This window comes from Cryptomeria japonica, chromosome 1, assembly GCF_030272615.1.
Source record: "Cryptomeria japonica chromosome 1, Sugi_1.0, whole genome shotgun sequence".
Classification (NCBI taxonomy): domain Eukaryota; kingdom Viridiplantae; phylum Streptophyta; class Pinopsida; order Cupressales; family Cupressaceae; genus Cryptomeria; species Cryptomeria japonica.
This window is the reverse complement of record NC_081405.1, coordinates 329,632,505-329,642,928: the sequence shown is the minus strand read 5'-3', so window position 1 is coordinate 329,642,928 and position 10,424 is coordinate 329,632,505. Positions and strand designations below refer to the sequence as shown.

Genomic DNA, 10,424 nt, shown 5'->3' with positions numbered 1-10,424 from the left:
ACCAATTGCATGAATGCCACTCTATCACCAAATCACTACTCTATGTCCTTGCCCCTTATAAGGCCACCCTAACTAAAACATTTTAGTTCTAGAATGTCTATATGAATTATTTAATATATGCATTATTAGTCTTTTTCCCATTTATCTTTTAATATAAGATTTTGTTCATTATTTCTTGGCTCTTTAATGAAAATAATTATGAATGAACAATATAATCAAAGTTAGTGTAATTATGTTGAAAGGTATTTGACAATGACTTTTAAAGAGCCTTATTTTAAAGTATATACAATTTAATTTTTATCTTAAATTTGATAACCTACATGTCAAAATATTTCTAACTATTTAAAAAATTAAAATTAATGATATCATTTAATAACAAAATAGATCTCAAATGCTAAGATGTTTATCTTAGATAAATCTATATAAAAGACCTTGAAAGAAATGTTGACCTGTTTTACATATCTAAAATTGGTGTTAACAAATGAAATGGAGAACTTTTAAAATGTAATCAAATATATATAAATAAATAAATAATCAAATATATATAAATATACAATATTTATTCGACAGTGCTAGGGTTTATTGCAATTCCCGCATAAGAAACCAGTTTTTGCTCGTTTGGCCTAATAAGATCCGGTAGTATTGAAATTATTTGCAGTCTTCTTTCCAGGGAGAATAAAAAATGTTGGGGTTGAAGGGACATCAGTATTATGCGACATCTCTGGTGAAGGGGGTGGCTGGGATGTTGAAGAATTTGCATGAATTGCAAAAGGGGTAACACATTTCTGTTTACATTCTTTGTGTTTCTTTAACCGCTTTAACAATTGACTTCGAATGCCATTACTTTTTGAATTCTATTATTGTAAAATTTTAAAGAACTTGTTATTATTACCCAGATTGTCATCTGGTTAATCTTCAAGTTTTAAAATTGGTTTGGGATTCCCCATTTTCATCCTACTACTTCCAAAGCATCTCTAGAGTCCCCGCATCATGGCTTTATCTACAATTTAAATGCCCCGAAGTTATGTTTCGAAAACAACATTTTTCAATTGATACGTTGAATAACTGTGCTGCTTCCCAACGACCACTTTAGAAATACTGGAAGAAAAATGTAGGTTGACGAAGAATATGCGGCAATATTGAATTTTTACATTTACTATTAGATTATTGATTATTTTATGATTGAATGGTGTTTTGTATGCGTATAGAATTTTCATAAAAACTTATCATTTAATGTGTCTGAGGATTATTCCCGAAGGTTTTGTCCTCTCTAATTGATCTACATGGTAGATGCATTGGGAGATGGGCATTCTTCTAGCCATATCTTAAAACCAGAAAACTCTTCTGACTCAGCTAAATCTCAATAACAACTGAACTTATTCTTTTATTTTCATTCAGTTTGTAAGTGACCGCTAACTATATGGAACTTTGAATGCCCAAAATGAATCCTGAGGGTGAAATTCAGCAGTTGATAAGAAACAACAGCACAGTAATTGAAAGTAGGGAATCCATTTGCTGAAGAAGCACCTGAAAGCTCATCCATGATGATATTCCATTGGTTCCTTATTTTAACCAAACAATACAAATTTTAACGTGTCCACAAAAATGAAAGTCTTATAGTTTCAAGTTTTTTGTTTTATTTCTCACAAAAAACGCTTAGTTTTTTTGGAAATCTGTATGAAATGAATTTATGGCCTAGGCCCTATCATATGAATGAATGAAAGATTTTAATGACGTCCACAAGACCAAATGGTTCAAGGGACCTAAGGCAGCAACCAAGAAAAAGCACTTGATTCAACCCAGGAAAACAAGGGGCCCACAGAAGCGTTAAGCAGTTTTGAGACTGTTTTTGATGTCAGATCATCTTCTGTGGATCCCTACGAAACCTGGGGACGCGTCCCCTACCTGAAAACCCCCGTCCCAGTCCCGGGGACGTTTCGGGGACTTGGGGACGGCCAGGGGACGTCCCCCCCCCGTCCCCAAATTGTCAAAATTTTGAGGGGACGTCCCCGAAACGGGGGGACGGCTTCCCTAGCTGTGGGGGACGTCCGTACGTCCCGGGGACAGCTGGGGACGGATTGGGGACGTCCCAGCCGTCCTGGGGACGGCCAGACGTCCCCCACATCTAGGGCTAGGGAAAAATATTAAAATAAAAAAAGTCGTATTTTCAAATTTTTTTTAATGATGTTTTTTGCGTAATTGAGGGAGTGAAATATCTCATGAAGGGTTTTTTGCCAATAGAAAAATAACACCCGATGCCTATATAAAATAATAAAAGTATTTTTGGCCTCGCGGGGCGCTGCCCCTCGACCCCGCCCTGTATCGCGACAGGGAGCGCGCAAGGGGCACTGCCCCTTGACCCCGCAAGGGGCGATGCCCCTTGACCCCAAGTTGGGGGCGCTGCCCCCAAACCCCCGTCAAAAAATATAGGGGGGAACTGCGCTGATGGAAGTAGTGAAAATTTAACCTCTGAGTCTGATTAGGCTCCATTATGTATTTTATTTCTTTAATATCTATTATGATATGCATATTGACAATGTGAATGAATTGAAATTCTGAATTATGAGTGCATATTGAGTATTGAGTCTATTGATAATGTTGTATGTTCGATGTTTGCATTCTAAAATGTTTTCATAGTATCATACACATGCTATATCCATGTTTTCATATGAATATAATGTATAGATGCATGCTTTATTCATGTTTTCATATGAACATTTAGAATTTTCCTATATATTTTAAATTTTCCCTATATTTTATACAGCCGTCCCCTTTGCTGTCCCCCCCCGTCCCCAAATTTGGCAAAAACATTTGCCGTCCCGGAAACTCGTCCCCTCGTCCCCCCGTCCCCCCGTCCCGGAAACTTGGGGTAACGTAGGACTGGATCCTGATAAATTTTTTTCCATTGATGAAGGTATTTATTACTGTTAATAGTGTTATGTTTTTGTGCATCACTGTAACACCCTCTTTGTGTTATATAAAACATTTAAAAACCACCTTTTTAATGGATTACTATTATTGCTTTCATTGGTCATGCTCACTTTGTATCACAATTAGTAGGCACTCAGGTAATTCATTATTTTCATTTTATCTCGTAACGGAAATAGTTCATTCACATTTAACATTGAAAACAGATAATCAAATGATCACGTCTATCTCAGACACATTAATTTTTTTGTTCTTGCAATTCGAATTGAATATTCTGCAACACTGCAATGATGATACAATAACTTTGAGATACACATAAAGATGTGCTACTACAATCTCTTCAAAGTCTGCTACAGTCTCCATGTTTTCCTTGTTCATCAGATGTAGCTTATCCTTAAAAGGAATACAGCCATCACTGTAGAGCACATGGACAGTCATACAGCCATCAAGATTAATCTCAATAGCCAATAGCTTCCTTAGTGTCTCAGAGCTTTGGCATTCACTTTTTTTCATTTATTGAACTTCTCAATTCTCCAAGGACCAATGATCTGCATGAATGGCAACTGTTGTGATACTAAGGGTCTTGCCTACTACGTGTTGCCACAGGAGTTTGGGATATTGGATAATTCATATCTGAATTCTATTTTTCTAAAAGTCCCTACAGGTCAATCATCAAGATTGCAACACTTGTCAAAATCCTAGGGATTGGTGTTGCTCATTCCTTTGAATAAGTAAATATTCACACATACTCAAGATTTTGTGTTTGGTTAAACAAACCTTAGTTTGTTCTTTCGTTTCTTGAGGTCTTGGAGACTTTGAAGTTTCACATTCATCCAGTTATATTGCAAAGAGTTGAGTTCTTGTGATTGTGACAGTTGCTACAGCCTTGGTTACTAATGGTTTTCAACATCATACTTATGCACTCTTAGATTTTTAAAATGTGGAGAGCCAAAGAATGATGATTGCCTTGACTCACCTGGGTAGCTCACAATTAGTTAACATATCTAGTGTTGCTTGATCATTGAGCAAATCAAGCCCTTAAAGACCTTTTACAAGGTCCAAGGGACAAATGAATTAGAATCTTTGAAAATAACAATAGTAAGCCTTGGGTCATATTGATTCAGCTTGGACATTAGGCAAAAATAAGCCTTGTTCAAAACAACTCGAATTAGATGACCTACAGTTGAATGTGGGTTACTTGAAGTATTGAAGAGGAGAAAGTTCATGCCTCAATACTCCTGAGCATTTGGATTATGATGTTATTCATTATCTCAAACTTAAACTAGGGCATTTATAATGAAAAAGCATTAGAAGTGCTGTTGCTAAGAGCCTAAGACAATTGGCTCTTAAATAAATTCATTTCTTCCTTAGATCTTAGTAAGATTAATACTCAAGGCCGTAGTTGATAAAACTTTATGAGTTGAGAGTTTCATGATTGTGACACTTGTTGAGATCTTGGACCTTGAGCTTTCAAGTTATTTGAAACACAACTCAAGCCTCTCCTAGGCAAATACTTTTGAGAACTCACTTTCAATCAAACAACATGATTGCATCAAAAAGTCCACATCCTCATGGGCATGCACATGAGACATCTATATGAATCATTTGGATTTCAGTAAGAATCTTAACTCTTTGTGAAGAACATCCTTCACTCAAGGTTCTTAGGATAGCGAAGTTTGGGATCTTGATGTTGTATAGTTTTAGGCTCTAAGAGACCACAATGATTACACTTATTGAAATCATGGGCCTTTGCTTCTCACCCCTTTTGTTGACTAGGATCTTACAAATCTAAACTTAGCATCTCAAAGGGTCCTGTTGTGACCTAATCACACATCACCCCATCTCAGATAGGGACCCCCTTAACTTTTAGCCCCTTTTGGTCATTTGGTCTTGGTTTTTTGTGGGTTTTGGTGGCAGTCTCGTCAATCTCTCCGCTTTGCGGATGTTCGGGGGTCAGTTAGAGTTGATCTGCTTCTCTGTCGAGCGAGTTCTATGAAGTCTAGGGCCTGTTTTGTTCCTTTTTAAGGTTTCTGCCTTTTGTCCTAGATTTTAGGGGTTTCTGTTAGGGTTTTGGGAAAACTGAACATACAACTGGAATCAGGACTCTTCAAGGAACCTCCTAGTAAAATTTGAGCCCAAACGGAGCAACTTTCTATTTTTAGAAAGTTCCTATTTTTTAGGGATTTTTCCAAGTCTTGGAATGTTGTCATTTTGCCAAAAATCAAACTTACTATTTTTAGTAATTTCTATTTTTAGTAAGTTTCTATTTATAGTAAGTCATTTCTGCACCCTGTCTAGGGGTCTAACACTGACACTTTGAAGGTTTCTATTTTTGGAAAGTCAGTACTGGCAGGGTTAGTCAGACATGACAAAGATCAGACGTTTGCAGACATTTCTAATTCCAGAAAGTCAGACAACAGATAGAGAAGGCCAAAATTGGTTAAGTGCTGGAAGCCCATGCCTAAAATGGAAAGCTCGAAAATTCACCAAGCTTCAGGAAAACACTTCAAAATCAGAAGGAGGTCAAAATATTCTAAGTCTGGGAGATTGAATGATGAAAAAATCCATGCCAGAATGAGAATTCCACCCAAGGAAATGATTGGGCGCTAGATGAGGCAGGTTAGGAAATGTTTAAAAAATTCATGAATCCTCCACATAGTCAAAATTCTGCCCAACTGTGGACTTGGGCGCTAAAAAGAGGGTCTCAAGGATTCACAAAAAAGTTGTGAATTCCTTCACAGTCAAAATTGCACCCTAGCTTGATGGAAGGTGCCAAAGTGGGGGGTGCATGGATAACATGAAAATATTGAAATTCCTTGCCTTGTTGGAAATTGCGCCCTAACAAGGAGGAAGGCGCCAAACCAGGATTCCCATGGACAATTCACAAATCAATGAATTCCATCACCTATGCAGAATTTCGCCCTAACACCTGGGAGGGCGCCAAATAGCAAGAGCCATGGAGAAAATGAAAAAATGAAAATTCCACGCCTCATGAAGAATAGCGCCCAAAGGAAGAGAAGGGCGCCAAAGTTAGGTTACCAAGGACAACAAGAAAAGACATGAATTCCTTGCCTTGTTGGAAATAGCGCCCAGGCATGCAGTTGGGCGCCAAATTGAGGAGACTAAGGAAGGAAGGACAAAAATGGGAATTCCTTCCACTGAGGGAAATGGCGCCTGGATATGAGCAAGGGCGCCAAAATGCAAGGTGCATGGATAATGGACAAAATGCAGAATTCCTTGCCTTAGCCAAAATTCCGCCCAAGGGAGTGATTGGGCGCCAAAATGGACATTCCATGGAAGGCGTGGAAAATGAAAAATTCCAAGCCACAGTGAATTCAACGCCCAAGCTTTAAAAAATTGAAATTTTGCCTAAGGCATGGAATCCAAGAGGTCAAGGAGGAATAAAAAGTAAAATTCCCCTCGAGCGAATGTTTGAATTTGCTATTTTTAGACACCGAATCTCAACGGAGTGTGGACAATTTTACAGATTCGGAATTAGGGTGAAATTTTCCATCCAATGAACCTGACTCCTAAATTTTAGGAGGATCCCTAAAAAATAGGGATGTTGAAAAGAGACATGGAAATTCCTTCAAAAGTAGTAGACGACAAGTTAGAATGAAATCAAGCAAATCCTGAGAGAATCCTTCGAATTCCCTCCAAAATTGGAAAATCAGCGAGTTGGCAAAGGGAATCTTCCAAGTATGACGCATGACTTGGAGCATTTAAGGAAATTTCTAAATTCAAACTCACTCGCATGGGAAGTTTCCTTTGCATGGCGTAGAAATTGGGGAAAGTATGATGGGTCATGAATGCAATTACTAATTTAATGCCTCCTAACTTAGCAAGACATTTTGAAGAAGTGGAGAAGTGAAGAGTGGTCATACTTAGTCTCGGTTTTCATCATTTTCAAGGTGCTTCTAGGATGGCGGAATCAAACAAGGCAGCTACTCTCTCTAGGCAGGTGTTGATCAAGGCAGAAATGAAAGGTTTCCTTCCCCATTCCCGGCTGAATTCAAGATGGGAAGAAATCAGCAATATTAATTTAGGCACATTCAATATGGCTGCATTCAAGATCAGAATGTTCGGGACAGCAAGGTACAATCCATCACCAATAGCTGTCAAAATTGTCAAAAGTGGAATTGTTGCGGCAGCTGGCTTTCCTCCTGCTATTCAGTGCCCGGACTTGGTCTAGGAATGTGCAACACATTATAATTTGGAGCGAAAGACAATCTCAACACCTGATGGCAAGCTGCTAGCAATATTGACTCCGGAATCAATTGGTGAGGCTTTCGGAATTCCTTTGCACTATTCCATGACATACAGGACCAACAGTGGAGCTTAGGTTGTATATGAAGCGGGTCCTGCTAGGTGTGCTGATTTGATTAATAAACACTAGTTGCTGAAGCCCAGAGTGCACGTTTCCAAGATGCCAAAAATTCTCACCATCTTCGAGTTCAAGCAAGAGTATGTGGACCTGATAAAAATGTTAAGCATAGTAATGGGGTGTTCACATTCTGTGAACTTCGAGACCTGGATGTTCTTCTATATAGGTGAGATCATGAATTCAAATGGGCTAATCAACTGGGCTAGATTGATCAGTCACTACTTGCACGAGCAGTTGAAGAACTTAAAAGAAAAAAGGTCCCAGCCCTTTTTCATGAGCTTCTACCTGTTCTATATGCTTACGTGAAGAGGAGAGATTATTGTCTGAGATTGTTGCATCAGGATTGTGAAGTAGCCAACTTAATGCATTGTTCAATTTGATGGTGTATTCTTGTTCTACTTTGGCAATCTACATGGTCTTGCTCTCTTCAATTAGATTAGATTTGCTTATATGTTGTTAGAAGAATTGGATCTGATAGGAGTGCTTGTTGTAGAATCCGAGCTCATACTTTTGGTGTGCAGCTGATTGTTGTACACCGTGCAAAGTTAGCCTGAGCCCTTTTGATGTGTATATGCTTAACTTCAATCATCAGTAGAGATTGTTCGATCCGATGGTCCATATTGATGATCTGAAAAACCTTTATGCACCCTTTGAAGATTCCACCGCCTTCGTGTAGTTGTGCTCTGTTGGTGAAACGAAGTGTGGTTTGATTTTGCATGAGTGATCTCGTCTCCTGTTCTTAGGAGTAATTTAGTTTTAGCATAATCTTCTCTACCCTACTCCTATTTTACTTTCCGCATATTTTGAAAAGTCCAAAAGATCTAAAACTAGAGCTTTCACTGCAAATCATTCGTGTAGGAATCCATGAGCTTGCATAAGTTTTCTTCAATTGAATACACGTAAGGCCCCTTGGGTTATCAGCAAACCCATCAAACAACTGAGTCACGTCCACGTACTAAAGGAACCTTGGGATTAGCCGTTTGAACTTTAAGCAATCCTAGCATACAGACTAATCTTGATCAAGAGAGGATAAGGTGACCATTGGTAACTTTATTCTGTGTTAGACGCGGTCATAAAAAACACGTCAACAGGTCCGACTCTGAGCATGCATTTAAAAAATTTAAACCCAACATATCCAATGCTTTGAGCATTCATTAAACTTAAGTCAAGCATTAAAATGTGAATACTTAAAGCTTGGGAGAAAATCACTCCAAACGCAAATTCATTAGGAGTATGACGATTAAAATGCTTGAGATTGTGACATTTAGTGCAACTCATAATCTCAATCCACAAACTGACTTAGGGAAACCAAAAACTAATAAATGGAGTTTTCTCAAGGTTCAATATTTGGGACTTGTCACAATCTCGGGGCTTTGGTTATTGGAAAATCTTCTTAGGTTTGGGTCATAACAACCCAAGTATATGCATCAAGAATCACGCTGAGGCATTCTAAAAGACAAGACTTGAAAGTCGAGTTCACCATTGTGTTGGTAAGCCAAAACATTAAGGTTCACTTTCCTAGACCTAGCAAATCCCTTCCAAATTCCTTACCAGTCTGTTGAACAAGAGTCATAAGACAAATGAGTAAATTATAGCTTTCTTTGCCATTGTGGATGCATAATAACTTGGATTGTCGAAGATCCTGGGCTGCTTTTTTTGTGTTAAATGCATTATTTGATGGGGAATCCATTTCTTGTACTTCTCTTACTGTTTTCCATTACCCTTGCTTTTGATATTTTGTAGTTTCAGTAACAAAGTATTGAATATGTTTGAGGGTATTATGGTTGATCTAAAAACAATGGAATTATTTGAAAGAAATACAAAATTACGCTTGAAGCATTTACAGTTGAATTAAGTGTTCCTTATAGCATTGTGTGCAAAGTAGATGAAGACTCATAATTATGATCCCTCTTGCAGGAATGAACATTATTTGATGAGATTACAGACAATGAAACTATACACATACCATCAGACAGGAAAGTTCGCTATGATCACTCCCACTCGTGTTCCTGAAGGAACTCATAAATATCCTTTAATGCTTGGATCAGTTTTGAAATTCAAAGAGTCTCTGTATGAAAGTTCCAATTATAGAACTTCATTCAGGATGAGACAATCTTGGAATTCATGTAAAGTAGCTGGATTTAGTACTCAGAGGTCAGATACTATTAAAGGGTCTCAGAAGTTATCAGCAGGCCAAGCTGGCAGTAATAAATCACAAGCTACACTCCTATATCTTCTTGCACTGGTTGTGGCAATGGTGGGTTCCACTTACGCTGCAGTTCCTCTGTATCGGAAGTTTTGCCAAGCTACGGGATATGGTGGCACCATTCAGAGGCGTGAGGTAAGATTTAGCATATATACCAGTATGTAGGTATCATGAATTCGTAATTTCAGCATTGCATGAATGTTGTACATGACAAGTTGGATCTTCTAGTTTTACCAATTGCAGTTTTGGCAAAATGATTTGGGGAGGGATTCTTGTTGAATGGATTTCTTGTCTTCCTGAAGTATGTTCATTTGTTGTGACAAGGTCTGAGTCTCTGCAGACTGTTGAGGAAAAAATTGCGCGGCATGTGGAAGGAGGCACCAAAACATCACGGTATGTGGAGAGAGTTGTTTGAATTTCTTTTTTTTTGTCATTAGATAGCTTTGACGATAGATGCTTCTATTAATGAAAAAATTCTACATGTTTCCTGTGTGTTTACCTCACTTTCAGCATGAAGCTGCTTTTGCTTTGTGAAATTTGCAAGTTCAGAATAAAAATTAATGTTGTCATTTCTTTTTAGGTATTGCACTAGAGAATACTATTAAAAAAATTAGTAAAATTGGAATTAATTTCCTAATAGACTGAATTGATTCTGAAGTTTATAAAGGCCAATGCCACCCAATTTTAAGATAGATACAGTGTTCCACAGCCGTTGGGGATGTGGGGACAAAGGGCCTAAGTTTGGGGACAACGGTGGGGGGGTGGGGGGTGTGTGCTGGGAGGAGGCGGTGCTGATATACAAATAGTGCTTGAAAAACTAGTTATGAAAAGATGTATAAGAATTATATTTCAAATGAAACTTTGGCAAATTAGTAAAATAGAAAAATTGCAAATTCTAAATACTAA

The 10,424-nt window shown here is 38.1% G+C and overlaps 1 protein-coding gene across 1 annotated transcript in view; it reads left to right on the top strand.

Annotated features, from left to right (window-relative positions):
• The first annotated feature begins 573 nt into the window (after nt 1-573).
• The window catches only part of LOC131053085 (cytochrome c oxidase assembly protein COX11, mitochondrial), a 77,508-nt gene continuing 67,657 nt past the window's right edge, over nt 574-10,424 (top strand). Inside the window, exons 1-3 of the mRNA XM_057987690.2 lie at nt 574-774; nt 9,230-9,653; nt 9,859-9,911. Of these exons, the coding sequence (XP_057843673.2) occupies nt 683-774; nt 9,230-9,653; nt 9,859-9,911 (569 nt within the window). The 5' untranslated portion in view covers nt 574-682. The remainder of the gene's footprint in view (nt 775-9,229; nt 9,654-9,858; nt 9,912-10,424) is intronic.